The 20,319-nt window shown below is 26.3% G+C and overlaps 1 protein-coding gene across 5 annotated transcripts in view; it reads right to left on the reverse strand.

Moving 5' to 3' along the window:
* LOC105839725 (PDF receptor) overlaps positions 1 to 15,810 on the reverse strand; it is a 64,967-nt gene extending 49,157 nt beyond the window's left edge. For 2 of the 5 annotated variants that reach the window (XM_036292931.1, XM_036292930.1), the window contains exons 1-2: positions 13,512 to 14,207; positions 1,017 to 1,178 (exon numbers count right to left, since the gene is read on the reverse strand). In XM_036292931.1, coding sequence (XP_036148824.1) covers positions 1,017 to 1,098 — 82 coding nt within the window. In that variant the 5' untranslated portion in view covers positions 1,099 to 1,178; positions 13,512 to 14,207. Of the gene's footprint in view, positions 1 to 1,016; positions 1,179 to 13,511; positions 14,211 to 15,790 lie in introns of those variants that run through there. The other 3 variants (XM_036292928.1, XM_036292929.1, XM_036292927.1) reach the window with 3 other exon arrangements.
* Positions 15,811 to 20,319: the final 4,509 nt, after the last annotated feature.

Here is a 20,319-nt window from a genome sequence, read left to right on the forward strand (position 1 = left end):
TTAATGTATGACGTCAATAATAGTCAGAGAATAATCAAAATTTGACGTCAAAATATCTTGTGTTTGCTATCTGGGTCATTAACAAGATTTCGCATGCATTTCTCTTATAAATTTGAAAATCTTTTTTCAAAATTAAAATACACGTATTATCAATGCTATGAATTAGACTTTATACCGAGAATAAAAATTTTTTTCAGACTGCTCTTTTTATCCTATATCTGGATTTGCAATCATAAAAAGTTAAAAGAGCTAATCTTTTTTTTAGGCTTTTAGTCTTAATTTGATTTGCATGATACTGTTCATATATGTTATCCCTAGAGGTTTATTTTGTACATACATATCGTCGATACGTATATATAAGTATGTTATATATATTAAGAGTGCGGACACAGACTATAGCATAACGTATAATGCATAACGCATAAAAAATAAACCAATCAAAACCTTTATTTCTATCCTGAGACAGGAAATAGACGATTCTAATTGATTGATTCTCTTATGCATTACGCATTATGCATTATGCAAAAGTCTGTGTCGGACTCTAAGCAAATATTGTTAACAAGTGGCAGTTTTACATACTTTTTTTTTTTTACTTAACCGTTTATCTCTACATTTTTGTACATATTTTAATTCTGCAAAAAACTTTTGCAATTCTATAAAACTAATATAAAAAATTAGTTTATTTAAAAAATGTTGGTAAAATAATAATAATAATAAAAATTTATGTAGAATATTATATCTGTACAATACATGTGAAGTTAACTTAAATTTTTATAAAATACGCTAATTATTTTAGACTTATTAAACAAACAAAAAACAAAATAATTTTTTTCTTATAAACAAGTATTCTTTTATTCATCTTCTGTGCATGTAAATACAAAAAATTTATTAAAAATAAAAATCACGTTTTATTGAAGTATATTTAAACAAACAGAACGTTATTAATTAAAAAATGTATACAATTTGATCTTAAAACAAAAAATTAATGCAAAAAGACAAAATTTTAAAGAACATACCTCCGTGTGGCACTACGAAATGTTTGTAGTGAATGTTACAAAATTCCCGAGTGTTATTGCTGTCGGCATTCAGGCTGTCCATTTTTCCTCTAACAGAATTCTCATTTTTTATCCGACACCTCTACATTTTCCAGTGCTTATCACGCAGAAGTGTGCAGCGCTCTGAAAATAAGCTTTCTTATCTATTGCCCTCTTTTCGCTCTGTTTACATCATTACTTTTACTTTTTTAATAAAATAGAAGAAATTATTTTTTGCAGCAAAATAATACTCTATACTCCCGTTGTTTGAATTTGTAGAGTGGGTTTTAGTTGCCTACATTCCCAGTTGCCTCCAATGTCGTTTGCATACAAATTTTTCAAAGGTCCCCGATTGCCTATGTGCCCAATTGCCTACATCTCGATTGCCTACAGTTTCGTTTGCACACACGAAAATAATTAAGGTACAAGAGTAGGATTGCACACATGACATTATTACGCTCATAATGTGCATGTGCGAAATAATGTATGTAATGTGTATGAGCAAAATAATATCATGTGTGCAATGTGTATGAACGTGTTAATGTAATGTGTGCAATGTGTTAATATTGTTTTTTTTAGCTTATATGTGCAATAATATCATTTATGTAATGTGTATGTGCGCAATCTGTGTGAACGTATTAATATCATGTGTGCAATGTGTATGAGCGAAATAATGTTATGTGTGCAATCATACATTTGTACCTTAATTATTTTCGTGTATGCAAACGAAGCTCTAGGCAATCGAGATATAAGCACGTAGGCAATCGGGCATCTGTGCAAAATTTGTATGCAAACGCTGTGGGCAACTGGGAATGTAGGCAAATGAGACCCCCTCCAATTTGTATCACCTTTTTTTCAAATGATTAAAAGTGCAAAGAACAATCAATTAATCAATTTTAGCTTAAAAAATATAACCAAAGTCACACATTTAAAGATTCTCTAAAAATGTAACATCGTATGTATTTGCAATTGAAATTCTTCTTTAAATTTTCATAATTTTAAATAATAAAAGTGTTTTTATTTAAATCATACATTAATTTATCATATATTAATTTTGCTACGTTAGAATAGCGTTCATGAAATGTTTTAACTCTAAGTGTTTTTTGAATCTTAAAGCATTTTGCTATAAAAAAAGTATCTATTATTTTATAATTAGATATAAATAATAAAATAATTAAAACAAAATTGTCGAACTAATCAAATTTAAAAAAAACCAAAAATTATAATAAATTCAATAATGCAAAGCAATAAATATAAAAAAGCAGATCAATATAACGAGCCAATACAGTATTCCTATTAAAATTATAATTTACTGATTGCTACAAAAAAAAGATAAAAAATGAAAGAAACAAATGAACTCTAAAACGCAATATAATAATAAAAAAACTCTCGAACCGTTTTAACTTCACAAAGTCCTCATCAGTCGATACAAAAAATATTTAAAATTAAACAAAAATAAATATTGTCATAATGTTAACAATGGATAAATAATAAAAAAACTTAGTCACACATCAATGTATCGCCAAAAAACTGAATCATACATATAAAAAGATGGTAAAAAATACAAAATAACGCAAAAGTAAATAAGATGGAAAAACAAAGAGGTGTTTTTTCTTTTCTGCTGGCTAAAAAATATAGGGTCCAACTAGAGTTTTTTCATTCCATAACAAAAAAAAAACGTAAAAAACGTCAAATCATTAAAACATGAGATCAATATATAATAATCTCGGTCAATAATATTAGAAATTAAGGCTATTTCCGAAAGCGACATACCTCCGATTTTTTTGAAACTGTGTATTCTTACATATTTTGGCACACTGATTACGAATATGATAGTAAAAATTGACGCAACTTTGATTTTCATGGCGAAAACCATAAAAAATCGGTTTTTCCATTTATTTCCGTAAACAATGGAAATTTCAAAAAATACTTCAGATAAAAGTTGTAAATTTCATTAAAATACACATTTCATGTTCTATTGATTTTAGCTATAAAGACAATAGTTTTTAAGAAATTATTGGTGTTAAATGTTCAAAACTTTGCTGGATGAGTTTATAACTCATCCAACACAAATCAACCGACTTTGCTATAGCCACACACGCACACACACATACATACACACGCGCGCGCGCGCACGCACGCTTTCGGAAGTTTATCCGAAATTAGTTAATAAAATTGTGGAAATAACCGGAAAAAAAACAAAAACTATACGTTATATATAAGATGTACATATAAAACAAAAAGAAAAGTATAAAAAATGAAAAACATACTTGCGACAATTACTAAAAAAAAAACTATTTAACACTTTTAGACAAAACTTTTCTACTTATTTTATACCAAAGCTATTCTAGCAAAGCCTATTAACGTACTATAGATTACCCAATCAATATCTAATCGATTTGTTTGCCAATCTGCTAGCAAATTACTTTTATCTGACAAGAGAACCTTGCGTAAAAAATTGCTGGAAAATTCTGATTTTAATGAAACTTGACATAAATGTAGAGAGGAGATAAATACATAAACTTAGATATTTTTAGTTGGTGCTTAAAAACAGTTTAAAAGGATGACACCATCTTTCAAATGTAAAGACATTTTTGTCTTTTCTTGATATATTTCGTAAACTAAACAAATGTCTTTTTATTCATGTATTTACATTTGTCTTGTGAGTATAATTCCAGTTTGTTTTGTGTAATAAACTTTTTTAACATGCGTAAATAAAAATTATTGTTTTAATTACATATTTTAATTAACAAATAATATAAATAAATTGTGTAAAAAAGTTTTATATATTACATTATAATTATAATTACATATGTTTAATAAGTAGCCTTTGCGCAAATTGTCTTTCTTTTTTTATAGCAAAATTAGAGTCTTAAAAATTAGATACATTATTATTTTTAATATGTAGCTGTATGTAGCTGTACGTAGTAACTGTTAATATTAATATCTTTTAAGTTAATTATTACTTATTAAATTTATTTTTTACATGGTAAACTATGGAAGCTAGTTAGTGTCCATTTCAGTTTGCCAATATTCGTGGCCCTATTAAGCTTTCAAGTGAAAGAGGTCAAGCTGAGAATCAACATGTTCTCCAGCACAATAGCTTAAAAAGTTTTAACGCGGTGTTTCTGTCATGTAACTTGCTACTTTTCAAAAGATTCTTAAAAAACACTAACTTTTATAAAATAAAAATAACTTAATGTAATAATCAAGAGTGATGTGTATGTATATACAAACTTATAGATTAAAAAATTTATATTTATTTATATTTTATACTTTATTTAAAATATATAAATATTATTTAATAAGAAGCTTTTTTATAAAACTAAATCAATTAAATTAATCCTCGGTTGTCATACTTATCTCCAGTCGCATAGTTGTCACACTGGATACAACGTACTCATATCAATTTTCAAACGGTTACTATTTTAAAACTATTAGAGATCTAATAACCAAACAAATTGAGAATTAACTATAATCCTTGTAGAATATTATTTGATTATTACAATGTTAAAATTTAAAAAGCTTTATGTTAAAAAAGAATCTTGAAAATTGTAATTTCCCCAAAAAATCAGTTTTTACATAAACATCATATATTTTTTAATTTTAAATATTTTAAGTTAAAAATTTATGTGGTGACTTATTTGACTTCAAAATTGATGCATAGGTACACTGTATCCAGTAACAACCGAGGGATAAGACCTGTTTATAATTAGTAATAACATATATAATTCAATTAAAAAGAGAATAAGATATTGTTATATAAAATAATATATAGTGTATCAATACATATTATTGTTGTTAAGAAAAGATTTGAAAATTTAAACTACTAAATGTAAATGTTAAATACGTTTCCACAACTGATTTATAGCTTTGATAATTCTGTATTAAATCTTAACAAATAATTTTTTATATACTATCCACTTTTTATAATCTGTCAGTAGAATCATAATATAATCTCAATTTGAAAGATCACATTTAAAATTTATTTAAAATTCACGTTCAAGATTTCTCATTAAAATTTAAAAATAATTGTTTTAGCATTTCTATTCTTTTAAAGTCTCCTGAATTTTAGAGTCCCCTGAGAGTTATTTTCTTTATGACGAAAATAAATCTAAGCGCATTAGATTTAGCATATACGCGCGTATACTTTTTAATTTTTCTAAGAATTATATAGTAATTTAAATTTTTATAGCAATCTAAGTGCATGTGGTTTATTTTAATAAAACATAAAATTTAATCACAAAGAATTTTTAAAAAATAAAAACTAATTTTAAAATTAAAACAATTTTAATATAAAAAACTTGGCTGCTAGACTTACAAATAATAAAGTAGTAATCTTCAAATTTAATTTATCATTACTTATAAATTTTTAAAACATATATTAAGATAAAATTAAGATTGTTTGCGACGAATCTTGAGTTGAATATAATTATTCAATTATAATTAGCTTTATATAAATTACGCGCCGACAATTTTGTTACTCTTAAAACACAGTTACTAGCTAAATATCAATACTCAAAAACAAAACTTTAAAATTTTTTCCTGAAAAAACTAAATAATTTATTGCAAAAAATAATACTTTAGCCAGGATTTTTTGCAACAAATTATTAACAAAAATTTTAACTTTTGAGCACTAATATTTAGCGAGTAACTATATGTTTTAACTGACAAAATTGTCGGCGTGCAGTTTATACAAAACTAAGAATATTAAATTAATAAAAAAATTATACTTACAAAATCATATAAATAATGAGTACTTAATTTAGGTGTATTGCCGATAATGCCGCAGCGTCAGTTGTGTTACTATATTTGATCCCTTTTCGGTAGACAATTATATATGTGCATCGATATTGCGTACAATTTTAAAAAATTACAGCAAAATAAATGTATTTTGGAGTGAAACTATTATTTTATTACTTTACAGAATTTGAAGATGGTGTTAATTTCTTTAAATTACTAATTTGTAAAAACTGTTTACTTGCTAGTACTTGGAAGCTGTTAATTTCATGTTAGTTAACAGCTAGAATTATAATTGTTTGATTATAATTCTATCAGTTTGATTATAATTATATAAAAAAGGATATACTTATTTAGCTTTTATCATCATTCTGATAGTTGCTGTTATAGCTTTTATTCGAAAATAAAAGAGAAAGAAAGAGAAAAAAAAATATATGGATACGCGTGCGATCTACGCTATAAACGCTTTGAAGCTTAATTGATCAGAACAAAGAATTTTACGAATTAGCCAAAGAATGTTTCGAAGTGTTTGTAGAATTAAGTGGATCACATTCAAAAAGTATGCTTTTCATTTACTGACTTAAGTTGACACAAGCATTATTTATCTTTATTATTAAATACCAAAAAAGATAAAACGATGTCGACTCGTGTCACTAAATGGGAAATATTCTATGGTATACTTCCAAAAAGAGATAATAAATATACTGCACATACACACACCTTGCCTTGATACAAATATTATTTTGTAATTTTTAATATTTAATATGTTTAAAATTAAAAATATAACCTAAGAAAATTTTTCAGCAAGTGACACAGAAGAGCACAGTGTAATGAATCTTTTCGTCCTTGTTTAGCATTGACAAAGAATAAGGATGAAATGGTTTACTGTATCCTCTGTATTGTTACTTGTTAGAAAACGCCTTCTCTTTTATTGTAAAATAATCAGTGATGCGAACTGGAACACCATTTGCAACACATGTGCATCGTTGTTCATCATGCGTATGTCTAAAATTATTGTCAATAAGGCATCTAAAAAACATCCAAAGTTTAAAAAAATGTTATATAGAATGTCTGAAAGACATCCTATAGGATATCTAAAAGGCATCGTATAAATCGTCTAAATGCGGGACGTAAGATGTCTTTTAAATGTCTTTCTGTATAACTTTTCAAACGTTCTGAGGATTTCAGGACATCTTTTAGTCATCTTTAAGACATCTTAATGTTCTCTAGAATTGGGTTATATTTTTTAAAAATAGTTGTACAAATATATGTATTATATTTCGTGTTGAACAACATTACATATTTTGGAAAAAAACATACATATATATTGTATGTTTTGTTTTATTTTAATAATTCAGTAAATATTTACGTGACATAATTCTTGTCGGTATAAGATTGTTACCCATAGAATTCGAATAATTATGTTATGGCAAAAATTTTTCGAATGTACATAACAAACATAATTAACAATTTACTAAAAAAGGAAAAAAGATTGCAGTTATAGAATCCGTAGGGAGATATAAAACTACCAACAAATATTCTCAAAATTATTGATTATGAATGTTTATTGTGTTGTCATAAAAACTACATTTCAATGGGTGCGTTCGGCAAAGCAAATCTGAAGCGTCTGTTGGCGAGGCTCTGTTGACACATTCTGTCTTTGTTATTTATTGGCATTGAACAAAGATAGAGTGAGGTAAGAGGTAAGCACTCCGACGTCTCAGATTTGCTTTGCGGAACGCAGTAAATATAATAGGTAGCCAAAAGTTTTATGGGTGTGTATTTTTTATATCAGTTTGAAAAATATGTCGGGTATTAATCTTTCAACTTTAGTGTAACTTAAAGTTGAATATGACTTAATTGACGTAATTGAATTTAATGTTTACCGTAATGTATGTATTTAAGACATAAGGTTGTATTGCCTGCAGTCAGAGTTATGAATTATAATACTTGCGAATGTAGAAAGTTTCTAATCCCTTTGCGTGTAATTCGTTTATTTATTTTATTTACTTTACTTATTAATTAATATATTGTTTTAACAATACTTTTGCAATGCACAAAGTCGCAAAACCAAAGATTTTTTACATGTGTTTTTTACATATAATTTTACTTTTCTGTGATACTATATACAAGATATTGGTAGATAAATATAATTTTAAGCTAGAATAATAATAAACAATTAAAAATAATATATCTATATCCAAATTATAATTATAATATTAATTAAAATATCAAATTAATTGGTAGTTATTATTTATTATTTTATTATATTATGCAAGAGAGCTTCGTTTGTCTACAATCCCGATTGCCTACAGCTTCATTTGCACACACGAAAATAATTAAGGTGCAAGAGTAGGATTGCATACATGACATTATTGCGCATATGCACATTGCACACATGACATTATTACGCTCATACACATTGCACACATAATATTATTTCGCTCAGACACATTGCACACATGACATTATTACGCACAAACACATTACACACATGACATTATTACATGCATAAGCTAAAGAAATAATATTAACACATTGCACAGATGATATTAAAACGTTCATACACATTGCACACTTGACATTATTGCGCATATGCACATTGCACGCATGACATTATTATGCTCATGCACATTGCACATAAAATCAATACGCTCATACACATTGCACACATGACATTATTGCACACGTGCACATTGCACACATGATATCATTGCGCTCATACACTCTAAAAGCACGATTCCAATAACTTGGGCGGCTTGACTTGACGATTGTTTTTGATAGTATTTTTATGCTCAACAAAAAATTGTATAGATCTCATTATAAAGTTAACCGCTCTAATTTTCGAGATATATGATATTAAAAATAAAAATAAAAGTAGATTAAAAAAGAAAAGTAGGTAGACCTCGTTTTACATGGAAAGTCGCAAACCCATGTAGAACAGTACAAAACGTGGACACTTCTTTGCGTGGCTACACACACACACACACACACGCGCGCGCGGGAGGGGAAGGGGGCTTTGCCCCACCTCCTGCACCCCGTCGGTAGGAGTGCCTGGAAAGTCACAAACTCATGTGGGACAGTACAAGCGTGGACGTCGTTTCAATGAGATTACTGTTTTAGTTAATGTTAGAATAAATTTAGAGAATTTAATTGGTGACGTCCGTTTTATACTGTGCGCATCTGGGATTCACTCCCTTTCTCTTGTTTACAGAGTGTATGAGCGCAATGATATCATGTGTGCAATGTGCATATGCGCAATAATGTCATATGTGCAATCTGTATAAGCGTAATAAAATCATGTGTGCAATGTGTACGAATGTTTTAATATCATGTGTGCAATATGTTAATATTGTTTCTTTAGCTTATGTGTGCAATAATGTCATGTGTGCAATGTGTATGAACGTATTAATATCATATGTGCAATATGCATATGTGAAATAATATCATGTGTGCAATTTATATGAGCAAAATAGTATCATGTGTGCAATGTGTATGTGCATAATAATGTCACGTGTGCAATGTACATATGCGCAATAATGTCATGTATGCAATCCTACTCTTATACCTTAATTATTTTTGTGTGTGCAAACGAAGCTGTAAGCAATCGAAATTGTCGGTAATCGAGAATATAGGCAATTGAGCAGCTTTACTAAATTTCTGTGCAAATGAAGTTGTTTAGCAATTGGAATTGTAGGCAAACGGGCAAACTCCCTCCGTATTATGCTTTATTCTGTTGTAAATAGTAATAAAATAATGTAAAATATCAATTTTTAAAAAAACTTTATTACTGAAATTAGTGATATGATAAATAAAAGAATGATATGTTCTGATAATGTCTAGAAAATAATTAACAAATATCAACAAATCTTCTGTATAAAGTAAAGTCTTCTGCATAAAATTGTCATTGCTTAGCATATATAAAGATACATGAAAATTGTTTGATTAAAATTGTTAATTTTAACATAAAGATTTTTAACTAATTAAATTCTAATATTGTACTAATCAATATTAATATTTTACTGCAAAAGCAAAGCATACGGCAATCCTTTAATCGTTTAAATATGTAAATATTAAGTATTATATACTTTTTATGTTTAATACACAAAATTGAAATATTATTTTTTACATCTTTTAAATACATTCTTCAAAATAAATATTTCTATAAAATCTACTTCAAATTTTTTTATTATAAAATTATTTGAAGTTGACTGCCAAATTTTTTACAGATAAATATGAAACTTTCCTGTTATGATAATTTTATATTATAAATAAAACCGTGAATTGATAATAAAATAGTAAAAATATAGAATATACTGAATAAAAGAATTATTATTTATGCTCAAATTTGCTATGCAAAAGAAGATTTATAGAAAATTGATCAAAAAAACAAGCTTACTAAAGATATAATATTAAAAATAAAATTTATTATTACAAGTAATCAAAATAAATACAATACGTTTTAACTATATTTAACTATCTTCAGTATATAAAGCAATATGAATACTAATAACTTGACGAAAGAGATAAACGTTTGGAGAGGGAAAGTAAAAAAAAGTAATCAATAAGATACAAGAAGGTTAAGCAATAGCAATTTAAAACAAATGATTCAAAAAATATAAGATACAATATACATCGATTTCATAAACACGTAGTCATAGAGTAAAAATGAGAAAGCACAGCTATTCCTTCGTTCAATGGCCAGAAAAAGTGAGGTCAAAAAGTAAAACTTAAAAAAAAGAGACAAACAATTGTTGAAATTGAACGCCATGTGGGCGCGACTGAAACATAGTTGATTATACAATGCAGTTACGTCCAACAAAAAGGATATAGTGTATCCACGGGTTTAGTAAAACTTTCTACTATCAACCCAAGCAAAGAACAAGAAAATATTGAGCAAAATCACTTTTTTGGTTTACAAGTTTGTATAAAATCAATTCAAATCATAAGTTTTAGTCAAATTTAAATTAATGTTAATCAGCAAAGCTCGCACTTTACAAATAATATTTATAATCTTTTTTATTAAGAATTTATAAAGCCAGTAACAGAATTAAAAGGAATATATAATATTAATACTATTATTACTCTTAGAAAATCAATAATGTTTAAGTTTAAACTTTCTTTAAACTAGACTAATACTTTCAGTTTTAATAAAATACTTTCAGTTTATTTTTTTTTAATAACGTAAAAAAGTAGTATTTGTTTTATTTTTTAATATTATTTTTCTTATGCCTTTGTAAAGTTTAAAACTTGCATTCATAAAACTATTGCATTCAGAAAATTTGTGAATTTTATGTTTTTTTCTTCATTTAATAATACTTTATTTTAACCTTTATGCTTATTTATATTCAAGTTTATATTTAAATAAATAACTATTACCATAATAATGCAATACTACCCCCCCTCCCAGCATCTACATAATTAAATTACCATATTTAATTAAAAGTATGTATCTCAATTTGCTTATTAATGTTAACTTCGAAGGTTTTATGCAATTCTTAATATTCACAAGTGTCAAATAAGATTAGTATTGAACATTATAGATATATATAGATAATATATAAAAACATATATAAGATAAAGTTATTTCTGCTAGAATATATTAATCTCTGATAATTTATATCGATTTGGCATGTGCTAATTTTAGAATTAATAGTCCATTAAAGATAAACATAACTTTGGTTAATTCCCGAAGGACATGTAAAACGTTCTCAGCCATATTGATTAATCCTTAAACACAACGAACATGATTTTAGTAATTAAACTCAGCGACGAAGAATCATTGAAGAGAAAATTGCTTCTAGAAATGGCACATTATGATACAAATACGTCTTTGTATAAAACCAAGCTAAGTTATTATTGGCTATTTAAAATAAATAACTTACTATTAGTGTATCTTTTAACATTATTAACTTGTCAATATTATTGGATACATTTTGCACATTACAAAAGTTTATATTTATTATTAATGTTCAAGATATTAAGATTAAGTAAATATGTACTTAATTTTTAAAATTTTTATTACATCTTGGCAACTTTTTAAATTTTATATAATTAAATTATAATTATAAAAACATTTATTTTAATAAATCTAACAACCTGTGATCTTTATTTAACTTTGGCTTTTCTTATCTTGTGACTGTCTATTGATTGGAGGTTTTTATTATTTCTTATTGGTCTTTTTATAAAATTGTTATAACTTCTATATAGAATAATATAAATGTACTTCTGATAATATAATTTTATGAACACTATCATACTGATACATCTAAACTTCTTGTAAAAAATTAATATTAGACCAAATTATAGTACATCATTTGGCATCGTAACCACGGTGAATAAAAAACAAATATTTACACATATTATTTCCTTTTGGTTTTTACGATGGGTACATTTGTAAAATTTTTATTTTGCGATTTCCATTGAAAACAAACTTGAAATACACATCTAGATAGTTTATTCATAATTATTAATAATATTATATTTTTAATAATATATGGAGCATTAACTATAGCGCTTAACTGGCGTTCAATTGACATGTTCTGCTATCTAATAATTATACATTAATAAATTATATATTAATAAAATTATAATTTTTATTATAAAAATGTTAAAATGTTTTTGTTAACAAATATACTATATTCTCAAAAATGATGTGAACATCATAAAAATAAGATACTGATATGTTTATATACTACATTGAAAAAACCTAAAAAATATATAAATAAAAATAAAATAAATAAAAATGATATATAAATGCTAATACGTATAAGATGAAAATTTACAAGAGCGTCATAATCTAAATCAGAATAAGCAGTATTTAATGTAAAATTTAATATTAAACTGTTATTGCAATAAAAATTACTGCAAATTAATATTGTTAGAAAAAATATTATTTTTGCAGTTATATGAATTTATTATTAATTATTAGAGCTAATTGTATCTTCTTACTGGTAAATCAATAGACAAAGCTGTGAGCAAATAATTCACTTTATATGGATTAAACCATCCCACTTCAATAATTCTCCATTGTTTAATAATTATTCTTGTTTAGGTTCACGGCATGATTGATAAAGAACATTTCCAATATTGTGGAAAGCAAAGACCAAATATTAAAATCTTAAAAAATAGTAAACCAAGATCTTACTTGTTTGTTTAATTAAAGTACTATTTCATACTTTATAATTATTGTTACTGTAAAAAATGTATACAACATTAAAATATTAACTAAAAATAAAAATTAATTTAACAGGATATTGTTACTTGTTTCTTAAAGAATAAAATTTTTTAATTTGTAAATATATAAAAATTTGTGCATTAATAAAAATTAACAATTATTAAAAATTATTATGTAATGTAAATTTGTTCATAATATAAATTTAATAATTAATTTATAATGTAATATATTATAAATGAAAAATAAATTGCTGTTTTTTGCAAAAAATGAGATTTTAAAGATATTTTTGAACATGGATAACTAACTAATAATTATGTTTCAAGACTGACAAAATTGTCGGCGCGCAGTTTATATAAACTAAGAATATTAAATTAATTGAAAAATTATATTTAGTATTAAGACCCGCCGCAGATAGAAATAGACCGATATCTTAAAATAAGATCGATATCTTATTTTATTTTTGTGTTTATAATATAAAATTAATAAATTTTTATTATTTTGCCTTATTATTTTATTATAATTTAATGTTTAATTCCACAATGGTACGCCAAGGATCTTACCGGTTATTTTATTCGTTTTCTCGCCAGTAGTTTAAGCTTGGATTAGTCAGCCTTCAATGATAAACACTCTTCCATTCTTTGAAACTCTTCAAACGATGTTAAATACAATATCTAAGAGATTAATGTCAATGTTATATAAAATAAAAAATGTAGAATAAAATTAAATATTATAATAATTAATATAATAATGTGATTTTAAAAAAATTAATGTTTTTAACAAGTAACCTTAATTTCTTCTGCTAAAAAATAAAAATGATTTATAAAATAATAACAACAAAATTTTACATAACTAATTATAATTAAATAAGACTTTATTACTTTATCAACACGTTTTATATCGTGTAAAAAATTTTTAACTGTATTTAAAAAAAAAATACGTAAAATAAATCACATAGAAAAATCATACATATTTAAAATAATAATAGTTAACACTGTTTTTTAGTAAAATTAATTCGAAATATATATTACGTCAAATATAATTATTGTAAAAATAATATTATCTACATGAAGAAATAAATCCAATTTTAAAAGCATGCAAGAATGACTTCAGTTAAAATCGAAAATTTAAAGGGATGATCAAGAGATTGCGCAACACATCATGTAAAACTAATAACTTTTTCGGAGCAAAAAATTTTCACAGAGTTCTCAGAGAAGATACGCGGACGTCTCAAGGGACGCGTGCCGACTGTTTCACATTTGTGAATCGTATCCTACGATCACTCGTCTACAGCGCAGACGCTCTCGTCACTAGTCCAGCCATTCACCAATCCCGTATTGCTGTTCTGTATCACCATTACTTTAGCTTGGAATTCTTATTAAAAAATACATAACTTTTTTTATCACACTATGCTTTTATTATCGATTCAGAAAAATCAACGTTATAATTAATATATTAATAATAAATTGTACTTAATAAATTAATCTTATACAAATACATAAATATTACAGTACCGAAAATGCAAATCTCTGCAAAAAAATGACACAAATAACACTTTTTAAAAAAAAAAGTTATTAAACATTTCAAAATAAATTAATTATTTATGGCAGCATTAAACATAAGTTAATCTAGGAATTAATCACAAACTACATGTTTCAAATTCTCTTTAAAAAATATTAATTTCATATAATATATTAGATAAAATCTAAAATTATTTTTATTACAATTTATGCCTTTTTTATTTAACATTTCCTGAACAATGTATTAAAACAAAATCAGCACAAAATTCAAACAAAATTTAAAAAATTTCAATTTTTTGTCTCTTTTCTGCAAAAGTGATATTTGTCTCATATCATGAAAAATAATAGCATGCAACTTTTTGCGTCCGACATCCGCTTTCTAATCTAATGATCTTAAAAACGTTACCATAATGTTTCTCTTTATTTTTTTTATCAATATTTTAAAATACTTTTCCAATAAAATTGTTTAAATTGGTTAAACATTATTACTTTAAAATTAATTTATAAACTGCAAATAATGAATTACTAATTTTAAAGCTTTTTAGTCGAATGATTCCGACATTAAGAAGAATTTTTTACATATTTAATTCTTAGTTTCTTTTTAAGTGTCTTTTACGGTCGATTGAATTAAACGACACAAATTAAATCGACCCTTGCGTAACGAATGGAATAAAGTTTATCTTTGAAAAATATTTATAAATTTATGAAATTTATAAATTACGTGGAAACGTACGTAATAAGTATCGTATTATAATGGCACTTTTATCTCTGCTTATGCAATTCATCTATGTGCAAAAACGTCTCAGGTGATACACTCTGATCTCTTCTTACATAAAAAAAAAAATTGCAGCGGATATAGCATGACCTTATAAATATATCATATAGAAGTAAAAAAAAAAATTTTTTTAGAATATCTTTATTTGCGAGATGTTAAATACTAAAATGAGATATTTTAAAATAAATATATATCAAACGAAATAATAAATACACGCTTATAGAGCCAAAGCTGGTTAGATTTTGCTAAGTAAACATGTTAATAATTAATAAGACTATTTTTCATAAGACTATTTTCGACACAACTGGCAAATTTTATTGAAATAATAATAGTTACGACGTTTCGGCCACTGCTTTAGGCCCTTCTCAAGTAATGTACAATTACATATGAATTTGTGACTCGTGTCAGCGAATCATGATTATAACTGTAAATTGTATAATAGAAAAAAGTAAAATAAAAAAAATATATATATATAATACAGAAAAAACGTCAAAATTTATGTGTTGTTACATTAAACATAGATAATAAAGAAAACGACAAAACTTACGTGTTGTTACATTAAACATCCGTGTCATGAAATAATAATAAAGATAATTAAAATTGACAATAGGTCTTTACTGGTGAGCAGTAACCGTCAGACTGATCGATAGACAAAAATAAAAATAGCAAGGCACAAATAAAAGGCAAACATTCATGTATGTCTAATAACTCTGTTGTAAATTGGATTTAAATTTTCAGTGTTTTTGTAAATTTAAAGTATTGGCCGTCTTTTTTATGAAAAACATTTCAGCGATTTCTGTTTTACGTGTGCGTTTCTCGCTATGTACACTCCAAATCTAAATGTTTTATAAAGTGTTTTAAAACAAAGCATTAAAGTGTTTTATCGGATTAAATATATGAAAATAAAACAGGATAACTGTTTTATACATCGGATTAAAACATCATAATGTTTTATTATAAAACGTTTAATACGTTTTACATAAATAATACGTTTACTTATGTTTTTAAGTATTATATACACAGAATAGAAAACACTAAAACCGTGTTAAAGTAAAACACCTATAGATAGAAATATCTACCGCTATAACGTGGCGTGTTTTCTTGTGAACAAAATGCACTTTGTGTATAAATAAAAGGAGCTCATCGAGAGCACGGAAAGAGGTCAGATTTCGCCATCGACATATAATATTAGACTGAAATATGTCAGTCTATAAAAGAAATCGAGAAAAATGAGCTAAACGGAATTATGAAAATATTTTATATTTTAAGTATAAAATATTCTGGAATCAAAGCATTTTTTTTAAGAATACATGTGTTTAAACACTTTGAATTAAATGCATTAAATCCACGTCAAAATAAAACACATAAGTGTTTTGAAAAAAAGCACTTTATGTGTCTTTACATTTAATACGTTTCTAAACGTTTAAAAGGTGACTACAAGGATTTAAACATTTTAAGCGTTTTAAAATAAAACACTTAGATTTGCAGTGTAGTACGGTAGGTGTCGACCAATCAAAATCGTAATCTTCGTAACATCGATGTAAGCTTACAACGGATTGACAGCTTTCGTGTTGTTTGATATTGTTCATATGTTCATTGATACGTTTTCCTAAATGACGCTTAGTTTGCCCGGTGTAAGACGCCGAACAATCTTTACAATTTATGCGATACACTATGTTAGTTTTCCTTAAGTGGTCAATACTGTGTTTACCGCGTCTAACTATTTCATTAAGTTTTTTTGGAACCGTATAGACAGTATTTAGATCGAACCTGAGCAGCGATCATGTAACTTTTTCCTTAGGGCGGAAACGTGAAAAGTGAAAAGTTTTATGTAACTATCTCTTTCTATTAGTGTTAAATAGAAAGAGACAGTAACTTGAAACTTTTCACTTTTCACGTTTTTGCTCTAGAAGAAAAATTACATGATCGATACCCTGCTTAGAAAGTAGCTAACATTCTCACTACTTCCCTTAACATATGGTAGTATTATGCATTTCTTATAATCAAATTTTATACCAGTAGCAGTGTTAGGTAAATTATTATTACGATGTTTTACGATTTTAAGTCTATTCTTGACATGGTCTATTATTCCAAAGGGAAGCAATTGTTTAATAGGATGTTCTTGACTTTATTAATATTAACTTCATGAAATCTATCGTCGGACAATAGAATCGCGATTCACTAGACTAATGATGGTATTAGTTTTATACTTTAAAGGGTGGTTAGAATAAAAATTGACGTAACATCCGGATAAAGTTGGTTTTTGGAACCAATTTGTGATTATTTTATTATTTTCTTTTATGATAGTCATGTTTAAAAAAGCAAATCGAACCAGATGATTCTCGTTCACACGTGAATTTAAGTTTAGGGTGATGGTTATTAAAAGTGTCAAGGATCTGATCAATGTATTCTCTTGGTAATATAGTGAGTACAACACAATTTTCTTATAAGTTTATTCGTCAATCCATATAATATTTAATCAATCAAAATTAATTGAGACTTAAGTAAACATTGAATCAAATTATCATTTTGTTTTATCATCTATGTTTATAATGATTGTAGTCATTATAAACTTCCGACAGCAGTTATATTTTATATTAGCCAAAAAGCAAACTCTCTCACTCATTATGGACAGGATGATAATTTGATTCAATATTTATCTAAGTTTCAGCGAGAGAGTACTGAGTTTTAAACCAATTAAATATCATATGGATTGACGAATAAAATTATAACTACGAAGAAAATTGTTTTTGTACACTGAAGATGGTTAAAATTAATATACCGAAATGCTTTTAAACATTTAATTATTAAAATGTTTACTTAGCAAAATCCAACAAGTTTTAGCTCTATAAGCGTGTATTTATTATTTCGTTATTTGTTCAATATAAGAGATAATTATATATCTTAATTAAAATATATATATTATTTTCCTAAAATTTAAAATTATCAAATTATTTGAAAAAGATTAAATTACATTTAAGCAAGATTATCTTTTCATCTTAAATTTATATATTACCATCAATATACTACAAAACTCTGTTTTTTTTGCATCAAAGCAACTTGTCCCGTGCTGTTTGTTTGTATCTCGAAGTAGTAAATGTGTTTACATATATTATTAACTTTGCATTAGTGGCATCTTTGCATCAAAAGTCACATAACTGAAATCATGAAGATGTATATTTTAATAATTTTTCTACTTTAATAATGTATTTTCTCTGTGCTGAATTAAAAATAAATATTTTTATTATTTTAAAGCAAAATAAAAGAGATTGATTGTGTGTTTATTTATTTTTTCTTTTTTATAAGCTATCTTTTTTTTATTTATCAAAATAATTATATTTTTTTAATAATACCCAAAATTCCTTTTATCCCGGTTCTATAGATCCATCTTTTATCTTTCCAAAACCGGTTTTTTTTAATTCGTTAGAAATGGTCAAAAATGCAATAGATTAAAAACAAAACTTTTGAAATTTTTGTAAACGTTATTTTGCTTAAATTAATTTTTAACGTATTTAATGTTAATTAATATTATTATAATCTGTAACATCGTCTTTGTCATGAAAAAAAGAAGAGATTCATATAGCACAATATTAATTTTAGTTCAATGTACATCTGTTCAATGCAGAACTTGGAAAGTATAACCCAGTGTGACGTTTGAAATGAAAAGAATCCGTTTACCGTTCTAGTTAATTTAATAAGTAATATTTGATTTATTATAAGCCTTAAAAACGAGAATCGAAAGGATTTAAGAATCTTGAATAGCGAAAGTTTCGGTTCGAGATGAGAATTTTTTTTAATTATTTACTTTTGTCGAAAATGAATTTTGGTATCGATATTTTCTCAGCTCGCCTTTGAATGCATCACTATTCTGTACGTTAATTCTCTCTTCTTGCCACATTAGCACGTGTTACACGTTACATGTGCATTTTCTATAATTAGCATGCATAATTGGCTCATATCAAGGATTAGGAATCCTCATCATCAGGATTATCACGTAACCTGTTTCGCATTTCCCCAGAGGAAAGCAATCAAGATAATTTATGTAGATATATTTATATGTAAAGTTTTTACAGTTACGTAATTTCATACACCTTATCTCATTATCAAGGGAAAACAGTATCCACACAAAATATATCTGAAATATAATCAGATATCTTTGTGTTTACAATTTTAAATTAATTTTACAATATCTTATTGTTAGATATTCGTAGAATTCTACAGGACATCATTACTTGATATCACGTATTATCTGTGAAAGGATATCTCTGGAATATTTGCATATAATATGATCGATATTACAGTTATTTTATTTAAGTTTGCTTTATATTTATTTTGAAACATATTTTGCAACAAATAAGATATTTTATTTAACATACCCTTAGGAAAATTTACTTTAAATGAAGTTAAAGTTTTCAAAATTATTTTACAAATCTAAAAGTTTACAAAAAAAACTTTTAGGTCATTTTTAGGTAATTTAAAGTATGTAAAAGGTTAATCTAAAGTAATTCAAGACTTTTCCCAAGGTACGATAAGCTTCAGATCATCTTAAATATAAGAATTAAAGATAAAATTAAACATAAAAGTCAAATATCACATTTGAGATAAAATTATCATGACTTTTTAATATCTTGAAGATATCTCAGAAATATTTTTAAGATATCTTGACAGTGCTATGCAATAGATATTCTGATATATAGATATCTTCAAGATATCTCTGTGATATATGTTGCTGTATGGGTACTCACGTGGCCGGACGTACGAAAGGGAGCATCCTTGGCATATGACACGGCTCGGTCACGTGGCCACGACGATCCACGTGCTTTCGCGCTTGTCGCACTCGTTACGTAAGCGAAACGCAGTTCACAACCGCTGACTCACGACGATTGTATATCCTGCGAATATTAATTAACGACTTGTAATCGACGTTGCCATCCCCGTATAAGGTTTATTTAATGAATCCAACAGGCATCTGACTGCAGGAGCATTATTATTAAGAATTCGTTACGCAACATCGGTGGCGATGGCGTTGACGAGGATCCAATGAAAATATCACAAGCTTCGCTTCATATCGCTTCA

The sequence above is a fragment of the Monomorium pharaonis genome, chromosome 10 (genome assembly GCF_013373865.1).
Source record: "Monomorium pharaonis isolate MP-MQ-018 chromosome 10, ASM1337386v2, whole genome shotgun sequence".
In the NCBI taxonomy this organism is placed as follows: domain Eukaryota; kingdom Metazoa; phylum Arthropoda; class Insecta; order Hymenoptera; family Formicidae; genus Monomorium; species Monomorium pharaonis.